Source organism: Capsicum annuum, chromosome 12, assembly GCF_002878395.1.
Source record: "Capsicum annuum cultivar UCD-10X-F1 chromosome 12, UCD10Xv1.1, whole genome shotgun sequence".
Taxonomy (NCBI): domain Eukaryota; kingdom Viridiplantae; phylum Streptophyta; class Magnoliopsida; order Solanales; family Solanaceae; genus Capsicum; species Capsicum annuum.
The window spans coordinates 4,337,501-4,351,249 of NC_061122.1; the positions used below are offsets into that span (position 1 = coordinate 4,337,501).

The 13,749-nt window shown below is 34.6% G+C and overlaps 2 protein-coding genes across 2 annotated transcripts; both read right to left on the reverse strand.

Annotated features, from left to right (window-relative positions):
- On the reverse strand, nt 1-6,729 carry LOC107870488 (receptor-like protein 14; the record flags this gene model as incomplete). The annotated part of the gene is given in 4 exon segments (XM_047400596.1): nt 1-69; nt 166-255; nt 449-589; nt 6,248-6,729. Coding segments are annotated over 4 exon segments (706 nt in total), but the record flags the coding sequence as incomplete, so codon positions are not given.
- A 3,781-nt stretch (nt 6,730-10,510) lies between these two features.
- Nucleotides 10,511-11,960, reverse strand: LOC107870487 (probable glycosyltransferase At5g11130). The gene has a single exon (XM_016717024.2). It carries the CDS (start codon nt 11,705-11,707, stop codon nt 10,643-10,645), a length of 1,065 nt encoding a protein of 354 aa, XP_016572510.2. The 5' UTR covers nt 11,708-11,960; the 3' UTR covers nt 10,511-10,642.
- Between the last annotated feature and the right edge of the window lie 1,789 nt (nt 11,961-13,749).

Consider the following 13,749-nt stretch of genomic DNA (forward strand, 5'->3'; position numbering starts at 1 on the left):
GAATAAAGCTTTGAAATCTGTTGTTCCTTATATCGAGCTTTTTCAACGTTGTACCAGATGTATTTAGCTCTGGCCGAGTAATTATAAACTGTTATCAGGAAACCATAGGAACAAAAGAAGCAAAAGTAAAAGAGTATAAAGTTCTTTCAAGATAGAAACTTCTACCTAGAACAGAATGAACACTTTCATCGTTCAAAAAGTTAACGCTTAAATCTAATATTTCCAGATTGTGTAACCCCGACAATCTTCCAATACCTGAAATATTAAGGAAATGGATGAGTCACAACTCACAAGTACTTGTTCTTTTCAGGAGATTGATGAGCGGAGCCATTTGGACATAAACAAAATTTGAAATACTATTCGGAAATAAAAGATAGAAAATATTGTCTAACGGAGTAGTAAAATAGTTCAAATTAAGTGGTAAACAGAGGGAATCAAAACTTGTGACCTGATCGAAGGTTGTTAGATCCGAGATTCAATGACTTGAGAGATGTAAGTCGACTAAGAGATAGGAATATGCTGCGATTAAAGTTGTTTCCAGACAAATCAAGACTTTCGAGGTTTGGTAGTTGTTTCAGCTTATCAAAACCTGTAAGCAAAATGTAGGAAAACTTAATAAGATATATATATATATGTGCACGATTTTACTTACTAGCTCGATCATATGCTACAACTATGCTTTCGAGTTGGTGTCTCAAATAGCCATTCAACGTAAGATTTGAATCTTCATTGAGATTTGCCCCACCACCATACCGATTTTGTTACCACCTATAGTGATCCAGGCTCAACTGTCAAAGTGTTGTCCGCTTTTGGCCAACCTCACGGTTGGTCCCAATGAATTTTAATCCAAAAGGCGCCTCGACATTTGATTCCAGAATTCGCCCAATAGTTTTCCCCTCCCATTCCAATGTGAAATTTGCTAAAAGCAAACTTCACAACGAACTCCCATGTATTACGCCTTAAGAAGCTCATATTGAAGATAAGATTTGAAGTTGTTAGTTATTTTTTTTTAGTGTTTTTGTTTCAGTCAAATTGCAGGTCTATTAGTTATTGGTTAGGAGTAAGTTGAGTCCTAGTAATAAGCAATGACTTACTCATACGTTTGTAAGCCTATATATACAGGCTATTCGCATCAATAAAGGATCAGTTCTCTGATTTTCCATCAATTTTTCTGTCAGGATTTTTGTTTAATATTCAACATCTGGTATCAGAGCCAGACTCATCTTCAAGTAGTTGGTGGAATCAAGAAACTCAACAACCAAAACTACAATTCTTGGTCTACATGCATGATGTCGTACTTGCAAGGCCAAGACTTGTGGGAAGTAGTAAACGGAAATGAGGTTACGTCTCCAGAAGCTGAAGACACGAATGGTATCTTACGGAAATGGAGAATCAAAGCGGGTAAAGCAATGTTCACCTTGAAGACCACAGTCGAAGAAGATGTACTAGAGCATATACGTGATGCCAAAACTCCACAGGAAACTTGGGATATGTTTGCCAAGCTATTCTCCAAGAAGAAAGATACGAAGCTCCAACTCTTAGAGTCTGAGTTGCTGTCAGTGTCACAACGCGACATGACGATCTCACAGTACTTTCATAAAATAAAGTCGCTATGCCGGGAGATTTCTGAGTTGGATCCGGAGGCTCCTATTGGTGATACTAGGATGAAGCGCATCATCATTCATGGCTTGAAGCCAGAATTTAGGAGCTTCATTGCTGCCATACAAGGATGGCAAGTTCAACCATCCCTGGTAGAATTCGAAAATTTGTTAGCTGGTCAAGAAGCCTTAGCTAAGCAAATGGGAGAAGTCTTGTTGAAGAAGGAAGAAGAGGCACTCTATGCCAATCGAGGCAGGTGGAATTGCAAACAGCATACCACTGGAATATCCAAGAAGAATAATGATATGGCAAGAAGTCATCAAGGTGGAGAGAGTGTTCGTGCAGGAGGAGCTTCGCAGAATGAAGACGACGGTAAGAAGTTTCTAAGGAAGTGTTACAATTGTGGAAAATGAGGTCATATGGCGAAAGATTGTTGGTCAAAGAAAAAGACTATTGAGAGCAATGCTGCTACATCAAATAGTGAAGAAGAGTGGGATGTAGATGCATTCTTTGCTGTAGAAGAAGAAGAATTGGCTCTCGTTACAATGACAAAGACAATTGATTACAAGAAGGATTGGATTGTCGACTCGGGATGCTCAATCATATGACGGGTGACAAAGAAAAGCTGCAGCACCTATCAGAGTATAAAGGCAACAGGGTAGTCGTAATGGCGAACAACTCAAAGTTACCGATAGCTCACATTGGTAATACAGTAGTTTCTCCTCAACATAGTGATACCAAGGTACCGCTCCAAAATGTTTACCATGTCCCAGGTATAAAGAAAAATCTTCTCTCTGTGGCACAGTTAACATCTTCTGGCCATTTTGTTCTATTTGGACCACAAGATATGAAGATCTATCGGGACCTGGAGATTATAGAAGAACCGGTGATGAAAGGTCAAAGGTTGGAATCAGTTTATGTAATGTCTGCAGAAGCTGCATATGTAGACAAGACGAAAAGAAATGAAACAACAGACGTGTGGCACATGCGGCTGGGTCACGTTAGCTATTCCCAATTAGAGGTGATGATGAAGAGGTTGATGTTGAAGGGACTTCCACAACTTAAAGTGAGAAAAGACACAGTATGTGCAGGCTGCCAGTATGGAAAAGCACATCAACTGCCTTTTGAAGAATCCCACTTTCAAGCAAGAGAACCATTGGAGTTGGTGCACTCCGATGTGTTTGGGCCTGTGAAACAAGCTTCCATAGGTGGGATGAAGTACATGGTGACTTTTATTGATGACTTCTCAAGGTATGTGTGGATTTACTTTGTGAAAGAAAAATCTGAAACTTTTTCAAAGTTTAAAGAATTTAAAAAGGTAGCAGAAACAGAAGTTAGCAAAAGAATTTGTTGTCTACGCAGTGATAATGGGGGAGAGTATACCTCAGACAAATTCTGTGATTTCCTTCAAGAAAGCCGAATACGTCATCAGTTCACATGTGCTAGCACTCCACAATAGAATGGCATAGCAGAAAGGAAGAACAGGCACCTGACAGAAATTTGTCGAAGCATGCTTCACACGAAGAACATACCAGGACGTTTTTGGGCAGAAGCAATGAGGACGGCTGCATTTGTGATCAACAGGCTTCCTCAACAAAGGTTATGTTTTATTTCACCTTTCGAAAAATTATGGAATATGAAACCTTTAGTTAGTTATTTTTGAGTTTTTGGATGTGTTTGTTATGTATTTATACGTGATCATTTATGTAGCAAAATGGAAAAGAGGGCTGTCAGATGTATTTTTGTAGGATATGACAGTCAAAGAAAAGGGTGGCAATGTTGTGACCCGACAACCGAAAAGTGTTACACATCCTGGAATGTGGTGTTCGTTGAATCTTCTTCATGGTGGTCATCAAACAAGGAAGTACTGCCAGAATCAGATGTTCTTAAAGATGTGGTGCAATCTTCTCAAATCCAATTGGGTTTAGGAGAAGCAAAAGATACAAATGACGAAGACAATGTCGAAGAAGGTGTAGCCCAATGTCCCTGGCAAACTGGTGTGTATCAACAACCATGTGAACAAGCTGAACCTAGTGGAGTGGAAACACCAACTCAGCTCAGAAAATCAACAAGATTCAGAAAGCCAAATCCAAAGTATGCCAATGCCGCAATAGTGGAGGAAGAAGGTGCAAATGAGCCTGAGACGTTTGAAGAAGCATCTCAAGATCAGAAGTGGAATAAAGCTATGAAAAAAGAAATAACAACACTAAAACAGAATCAGACTTGGGAGCTTGTACCAAAACCAAGTGATGTGAAGCCGATATCTTGCAAGTGGGTGTTCAAGATAAAGCGTCGAGCAGATGGGTCAATCGAAAGGCATAAGGCTCGTTTGGTGGCTCGTGGATTTTCTCAGCAATATGGAATAGATTATGATGAAACTTTTAGTCCAGTTGCAAAGCTTACAATTGTACGAGTCCTATTAGCACTTGCAGCTTGTAAAAATTAGAATTTGTGGCAAATGGACATGAAGAATGCATTTTTGCATGGGGAGCTGGATCGGGAGATCTACATGGATCAGCCAATTGGCTTTCAAAATCAAGATTACCCTGAGTATGTGTGTAAGCTACGGAAGGCGCTTTATGGATTAAAACAAGCACCGAGGGCCTGGTATGGTAAGATTGCTGAATTTCTTACTCATAGTGGGTATTTGGTGACTAGTGCAGATGCTAGCTTGTTCGTCAAAGCTAAAGAAGAGAAAATAGCCACTGTACTAGTATATGTGGATGATTTAAGCATCACAGGAGATTATGAAGAAGAAATTTTTTGAACTAAGGAAAACTTGTCAGTTCGTTTCCAAATGAAAGAACTTGGACAGCTCAAGCATTTTTTTGGTATATAGGTCAGTTACTCTCAAGAAGGAATATTTCTCCATCAGCAAAAGTATTCCAGAGATTTGCTAAAGAAGTTCAGAATGCTTAAGTGTAAGCCAATCTCGACTCCAATAGAGCCAAACTCTAAAATATGTGCTCATAAAGGGAAAGATTTAGAAGATGCTACAATGTATCGACAGTTGGTAGGAAGTCTTATTTACTTAACTTTAACAAGATCAGACATCTCTTTTGCAATCGGTATGATGAGTCGATACATGCAACGTCCGAAGAAACCTCACTTGGAAGCAGTTCGCCGAATTCTGAGATATGTGAAAAATACGCTAGGCTATGGTATTATGCACAAAAAAGGTGAAGATTGTAAACTAGTTGGTTACTGTGATGCTGACAATGCAGGTGACCATGATACTCGACGATCAACTACCGGGTATGTTTTCATGCTTGAGTGAGGAGCAATTTCTTGGTGTAGCAAAAGACAACCAACAGTTTCTCTGTCAACCACTGAAGCAGAGTACCGAGCAGCAGCGATGGCAGCTCAAGAAAGCAGTTGGCTTATGCAACTGTTAACGAAGTTGCATCAACAAGTGATGTATCCAATTCCTCTGTATTGTGATAACTTATCAGCAATACGTTCGGCAGAGAATCCAGTTTTTCATGCTGGAACTAAGCATGTGGAGGTGCATTACCATTTTATCCGAGAGAAAGTTTTGCAAGTGGAAATTGAGTAGAAGCACAATAGAACGGAAGACCAAGCTGCAGATTTATTTACAAAAGGCTTGAGTGGCGATAAGTTTGAAAGATTTTATCATCAGCTTGGCGGGGTGAATAAAGAAGAAGCTGGTGTTGAGGAGGAGTATTGATGATATCAACACCAGAATATGAAAGACATGGTTATTTGTCTATCTCCATATTTTCTTTGTCTTAAGTCATTAATAATTTGTTTAGATAAGATTTGAAGTTGTTAGTTATTTTTTTTTAGTGTTTTTGTTTCAATCAAATTGCAGGTCTATTAGTTATTGGTTAGGAGTAAGTTGAGTCCTAGTAATAAGCAATGACTTGCTCATACGTTTGTAAGCCTATATATACAGGCTATTTGCATCAATAAAAGATCAGTTCTCTGATTTTCCATCAATTTTTCTGTCAGTTTTTTTTGTTTATTATTCAACAGCTCATAATCCACAGATTATGTATTACAAGGCATAACTTAGTTTTTACAAAACTTATACCGAAAGAGGCATAACTTATTCCTACAGAACTTTTACCTAACAAGGCAAATGTTCTCTAAACTTATACCGAACAAGATAAAAGTTCTCTAAACTTACGTCTTGCAAAGCAAAGACATAACACATAAACAAACACTTAAACTCGGCAAGTAAGCACTTCAACTTTGAAACTACAACGCCTCAGCTTGATGTCAACTGACAACTAAACACTCCAATCTGAAATCAAACAACAACAACGACAACAACATACCCACTGTATTCCCACAGAGTGGAGTCTGGGGAGGGTAAAGTGTACGCAGACCATACCACTGCCTCAGGTGAATTAGAGAGGTTGTTTCCGATAGACCACGGGCTCAGGACGAAAACAGTATAACAAATACAAAACCATAAAAGCATATAAAACTAATTCAGTACGCAAATTAAACTAACACTGCTAGCTAATACGGGAAACAATACAACCCCAAGATAATACTATAAACTATCTATCCGAAATCATAAACATCAGTCAAACACCACGAACAAAAAACTCCACATGCAAACAAAGTACTCTTCCCTAGATATAATTAAGTATGGAGAAAGTATATATAGGAAACAAACCTTTATTAGGAGTCCAATTGGCCAATGAATGTCCACGAAGACGAAGAACTTCCAGATTTTTGAAAGGAAGAAACAAAGATGCATTAAATTGCCAATTTCTCCAATTATCAGTATTTGAATTGTAAATTCCAAATTCATTTTTTTTAACAAGTGATTTCACTGAAATTGACAATTTAATGACTCTTTTGCTAGTGTTGCTGCAAACAATTCCTTCCCATGCACAACAATTTGAGTTTTCATTATCCACCCATGATGAAAAATATGTACCATTTGTGTAATTTATGTTTTCTTTGAGGTTCAAAAGTGCTATTCTTTCTTCTTTCAAACAACTAGAACACAACCAAAATTTATTTGCAAAGAAGAAAATAAACACCATTGATAAGAATTCTCTCATGGTTTTTCTCATCTCTTTTAAAGCTAACTTGTCCTCTGTCTATATATACAAATGTTGATTTGACTTTTTCTTACAGCAGTTCGGTACACTAAATCATACGCTATATTTAAGATTTGAGGAAAATGGATCATAAGTGGGGGCGGAGCTACACTTAATTTAAGAGTTCATCTGAACCTCCTTCAAATTCTACTATATATTTATATGATTAAAATTATTTTTTTATGTATATATAGTAAATGTTGAACCTCCTTCAATTAATTACTTGTGAACCGTTAGTGAAAATTCTGGCTTTACCACTTATCATAGAGTATATTGTAAGCGACCTTAACTTATATTTTTATCAGAAATTGTTTGAACAATTTGACCATATAGCAATAATTTTACTCGTTATTCTAAGGTTCTCCACTTTTCTTAAACTGCTGTTTTTTTTTTATAATCATGATGTCCGTCATGATATCCGAGCCAGCTTGCGCATACCTCAACTAAATTTACAGGACATCTACCATCTCTCACCAGCAACAGGTATCAAGTAACTCTGTCAACCGAGGGTAAAACAGATAGGAAGAAAACACCTAGTTTTATCTCTACTTTTATTGTGTTCATCCCAACTTCATTAAATCACTAGGCGACGCGCTTGAATGCAACTATTGTTCCAAAGAGAAAGAAAAAAAAAGGTCATCTCTCTCCATTTGAAAACCTTTTAGTCAATAATGAAAGAGATACGTCAACCATAAGCACCCACAATAGGGAAAGTGAAAAGAATTGTTTGCTTACTCTCTTCTTTTCATTTTTTTAAAATAATATCTTTTAATTTAATATCTTTTGGATAATATATTTAAGATGATAAAATTATAAAATATTTTAACATATTTTTGTGTATTTTTAATTTAATACTATAAAATTTTTAAAACTTTTTACTTTTTAAGTTTTGTATTAAATTAAAATCAGACAAACAATTAAAATGGAAGAAGTCATTTTGAACTTCTCATGTTACCGGTACTTCTTCCGTCCTATTTTATGTGTCGTCATTCATTTTTTTGTTTCTTCCCTAAACGAATGTCATCTTTCTTTATTTGATAACTATTTAGTGGTGTCATTCTCATTTTATACTTACTGAATCCCACTTAATAATAAAGGATAACTAAAAGGTAAACAATAAAGTAACTTTCCGAGGAACAATTTTGTAAACTTTACAAAGTCATCACTTATTATTTTTAAAATTTTGTGTTCGATCAAATGGCAACACATAAAATGAAATGAGAAGAGTATATTTTTCTATCGCCAAAAGTCTATCATGATGACATGTAACGTTTACGATCACAAAATTGATAAATTTCTTTGACAATAATACTCGTTTTTAATTTGACAAATATTAACAGGGAAATTTATGTTTTCTCAAAATGAATTTTAAAAAATAAAGAAATAACAAGTGTTGGGTCTTAAAAGTAAGATAACAAGAAACTTAGAGGCAATTTTGAATTTGGAAAATACTTTATTTTCACCCTGAACTGTACACGAAATTGTTGAAATACGTCCAAACTTTAGGAGAGTCTTATTACCTTGGATTAATTAAAATCGTATTTTTGGCAACCTTAGTATCTACATAATACATACATGGCACATCAGTGAATTAACACACTGAAGGTCCACGTAGGTACTAAGGTTGCCAAAATAGGATTTTAATTAGTCCAGGATAATAGAATCCTCCTAAAAATTGAGTGTGTTTCAGCAATTTTATGTATAATTTAGGATGGAAACACATTTTTTCTTTTGTTATTAAACTTTTTAAGGAACTCGAAATTCATATAAATTATTTATTGGTGTAGTGTTTTAATTGAAGTTAGCATCTAGAATATTTGACTACTATTAGGCTGAATAAGTCAACATAACTTGAGCCCTTTAGTCATCAGCTTCTTGTATTTCTTCCTAATATCCAAGTTGTTAAAGCGTCTGGTGTGTAATTGATAAAATTATTGTTATGTAATTAAAAAAAAATTATAGTTTTGAATTGTGAAAATAAATTCTTGTAAACGCCAAGTAATACTGTAAACAATTGCCCATCACTCATAAAACACCTCCATAGTGTTCTCTGTCATATGAGAAAATATAGACATCACAAAGGCATTATACAATCTGAATGACATCATATGAATAAGTGAAAGTGGTCTTCTTTCGATCTTCGACAATAATCGAAATCTGATTATATTCTGGAGAAATTATATCTTAGTTTGAAGAACTGTGAGACTCCATCGGTCAAACTATCCATTAAAGAGTTTCCAGTTTTGGAGCTTCAGGCTTTCCCCACTCATCTTAGATATATTTTCCTGGGCGTGTTATCGTCCTTGTCCAGAATCATTGATTAAAGATTTCTTCTTTTTTTTTTATATGATACGCTTCGATTGGAGTTTAACTTTTCAAGCGTTCTATATGTCTAAACTCTAAAGCAAAATATTTAAATGGAATAGCCATAATACATAAATATTGATCCTAAACTTTGATAGTGCACTCTGATTTTGCAATTTCATGCGTGAGTCTCACTTACGCCTACGTGAAAAGGTAATTCAATCACACGATGCCATGTCGTTAAAAGGGCTGACTTGGAGGGAGGTTCTATTTATGCAGTTTTAAATAATTAAAGGTTATATTTGTGCATTATCAAAGTTTTACTTTTTGTGTTAAAACGATTTTTTTTTCACGTAATTATTATTATTATTATTATTATTATTATTATTATAATAGCAACAACACCTAATTTTACGCAGTAGGCTGAAGGAAGCACCCAAGAAGAGAAAATAACATCATTGGGCGATCTAAGTGCCTTGTTTCATGTGGTTCAAAATTAATATACATACATAAATATGCATTTTCTATCTTATATATACAACGTAATTTTTTTACCGAGGGGTTCGGATGAACCTCATGGCAACCACTTAGGTCCGCCCCTGCGTTAATTTAATAACGTTTTAATAGCTTTACTTTAATAACATTTTGATAACGTTAATTTAATTTACTACTACTACTATCCTTAATAACGTTAATTGAATAACGTTTTATGAAAATTATAATTTTTTTTATTATTAGTATAGTTTCATCTTTAATTTAATATTTAAATAAATTATATTTAGATATATTATATAACTTAAATTCGCCCTCTGCTTTATAATATGTATATACATATCCGCACGATTTTTTCGTATGAGGCTGACCCACCTAATTAATAAATCTTCAATATTACTCTTTTTCCGCAATGACAAAAGAAATTAGATATCATTTTCATCTTTAAGCCGAAAATAATAAAAAAAATAATAGTGAAAACTCATTTAAAGGTCATATTTGTGCAGTTTTGAATAGTTAAAGGTTATATTTGTGCACTGTCAAAGTTTAGGGTCATATTTATGTATTACGCCCTTAGATTTTAAGCTAGAAGTGCCCAATTTTGCATGTTAAGCACGTGTTTTGCCACGTAGGATTGAAGGTCATATTTGTGCAGTTTTGAATAGTTAAAAGTCAAATTTGTGCACTGTCAAATTTTAAGCTCAAAGTTATAATTTAGTTCAAGTTTAACGTCATATTTATGTATTATGCAAATGAAATATTCAGACAAGTTTCGAAGATGAACTACGTATGTGGCCTTTGTATATTGATATTTGATTTATTTAAGTATAATCTCAAATAGATTTGCACTTCATGTCCTATTAAGGATGTAACAAATTAACAATCATCTTAAAAAGCATACAATTCATTGACCATTTATCAAGATTAGAGTACTATTATTTATCGTGCACTACTCCTACAAGCAAAGAAGTTCAATTTTCAATTCTAGACTTTTGTTTTTAGAATAATTTATCTTATATTTGACTGATAAAATACAATACAATGTAATTCATCTGATTAGTTATTTCAAAATTATACTAGTATTATTTTTATTGCATATTAAAAATGAAATAACAATTTCGAGACACGAACCCTCACTTAATTCGATCAAAAGAGCAAAATGGGTACTAAAATTCTTCCCTTCGAGTGTATCTAATCGTATGTCGTCTCATCCACAGCTGATAAATCACCATATGAAAAGCATCATACGGCTGAGGTTCATCATTCCACACCATATGCTGCCCCGCCGCCACACACAATTCCCTCATTTTCTCATACTTCTCCGCCGTTACACCACCCAGCACCGCCTTCACTCCGTCAGCTCCACGGCGGTTTCCGATCAACAACACCATCTCCGACCACCTCAACACGTCCATCAGCGGGAAATCCTGTACCGGACGGTCTACTATAACCACCGGCACACATCCCGATGAGATTGCTGTTGCTATATTCATAGAGTTAGTTGCTGCAAGTGAACCATCGGAGTAGAAGAACAAGCAGAACTTGCTGTTCTTCGCTCTTTCTACATGATTCGACGGTTCAGATTCAACGAGGAAATCATCATCTAGTTTCAACTCATTCACCAGCTCCGCCTCCGTCCTCCCATCCCAATTCAGAAATCCCAGAACAGTACCGTTCACCGGCTCGTCGGAGATCAGTTTGAGCTCCGGTGTGCTCGCCGGAGGCAAACTGATGTCCTTGTGAGGAATAAAATTACCAGAAACAGTCGGAAAAACCGAAATCTGAACCGAATTTTTCTTCAGCTCCAATGCATTTCTATCAGAAGAGAACTCAATTCCTTCGGGTGAAATGAAGAAATGATCAGCTCCAAGCGTACGATTCCAGAAAGTATATCTAGTTCTGAGTTCACGTACAAGGCGCGCCAGAGCGCGCTTTGAAGTTCCAGGAGAGACAGGCACGAAGAAGAGCTGAGCTTCTTCTGGTTCGCGTGTAACAAACGCGCTGTTAATGAGAGATTTGTAGAACAATGAAGCTGACGGAGAAGAAAAAGCAATGTGTTGAACAGGCTGATAGATGAATAGCTTGAAATTCACAATCATTTTATTGTAATTCTTCGTAAATGTGGTTGGAGAGAGATAAGGAGACGACGAAGACGAAGGAGAAGAAGAAGATGTTTGAATTGAGACAAAGAAGAAGATGATCAGGCAGATACAAAAACAAAACTTTGTCATTTCGAGCAAATATACTCTGTAAGTTTTTTTTTTTTTTTGTCTGCTCAATTTAGGTTTGATGAGTGAACGAGAGCTTTTTTACATCCAACTATTAGATTACTATGGCTAACTTTAGTCTTTGTTCGACTATTAGGTAGCTTGTAGGAGGGATATTTTGAGGGAGTTCATAAATATAGCAAGTGTTTGGAGTTTAGAGGTTGTTGAGATATCAATATTAAGAGTGGACATTGAAAGGGATGATTTTTTTTTAATTTTCTTATTCGATATTCGGTATCCCCGTTAGAATTTGATTAATTCAAATTCATACTGCGTAGAGTCCCATTTGGGGGAAGCGCTCCTACCAAGAATGTCCATACCCAAGGGTCGAATCCAAGACGAAGAAACAATGTCATCCGCTGCATTCAAAGAAGGTGAAAGAGATGATTCATCCCAGTATTGATAGATTTTTAGATTAGTCTCTCGATTTAAAAAAGAAGGAATGATTTTTTTTAGTCTCTTTAAAAGAGAATGATTATCTTTTTTAGAATATTTTTATTTTAATTTTTTACGTGACATATTTAAGATTGAAAGATTAAAAAATGATTTTAATATCTTTGACGTAATTTTAATTTCAGATCATAATATTCAAAAATCTTTTTTATTTTTTAAATTTCGTGTTAAATTAAACATGATATTTTTAAAAATGGAGGAAGTATTTATTATTTAATACATATTTCAAAATATTAAATTTATTATATTTAAAAAAATAATATAGCAAATTGCTTCTATTATTTATTGTTTTTAAAGGAATTGAACAAGTAAAGCTAAAATCACAAACAAAGAAAATATTACTTTGATGGGTCAAACTTAGGCTTTTTGTTTTTTTTAATTTATTTGGGTATAGGTGAAAGTGACCTTTGAATAATTAAAGGTTACAAAAGAAAAGTTCCTAATTTTTGATTGCATCATCTTGAATTATCCGTCGAATTAGACTTTAATTATAGCTTATAGTTTAAGATTATTAACAAGAAGTTTTTCTACTTTCTCCGGTCATCTTTATTTGTACAATACTAATCTGGCATATACACGTTGAAAATAATAATAATAATAAAATAATAATAATCTCATTCCTCACGCTATCATTCATCGCAACATCCTCATCTTCGCCATCTTTAACTTTTGGATGTGGAATGTTTTAGCAGGTCAATACTCCGCTCCATACAATATAGCTGGTCGGACAGACTATAACAAAAATAAAATAAACATAAAATGATAAGTTATCTATTAATTTTTTAAATTGAACAAATATTATTGGATAAATACAGATTGTTTGTCCTACAATCATTAGCCTATTCTTTATATCTCTTATGGCGCTTTGACATGTAGGCACTCAATTTTGAGAGTGTCCATCTAGACACCTTGACTTGGTCTCGACTGCCAACTAAACACTCCAACTCGTCCTCACTATGTCTCTTCGACACCTGATACTGACGTGGCACATAAGTTTTGGAGCTGTTCAGATTATCATTTTATAATCTGAAATATTAAACACAAATAGTTGATAGTTCAGGTAAGAAATTCACAAAAACGTGATATTTAAGGTGTGTTTTTGACCATTATCTTTTTTTTTTTTTGTAGTATATACCTATATCCTACTGTGAGATATTTGTTTAAAACGTTCATAATAGCCTATACTATTAATTTTTGGTCTCAAATATGGTTCTTTGTTAGAAAAAAAAAATAAACAAAAAGAATTCAAATTTACCTCTAAACTATGATATTGGGTTAATGTGCAGCAAATCACAAATGTTAAAAAGTATATTTGAATTTTTCCATTCATTATAATATTTTGTACATAAAATTTATAAAAAGAAAGATTTCTGGCACCTGTCAAAAGTATCTGAATAAAATACACGATAAATACTTATTCGCACGAGGTGCCTATACCTAACTAAACAATTAATTGAAAATTTAAAAGTGTTAATGCATAATATGTCATATTTGTTGGTCTTGTTGTAAATATTCGATGCGGGTAAATTTTTACGAGAATACTCCCTCAATTC

Excerpts from the sequence above, each read along its gene's own strand:
- LOC107870487 (XM_016717024.2), bottom strand. The coding sequence starts at position 11,707 with ATGACAAAGTTTTGTTTTTGTATCTGCCTGATCATCTTCTTCTTTGTC.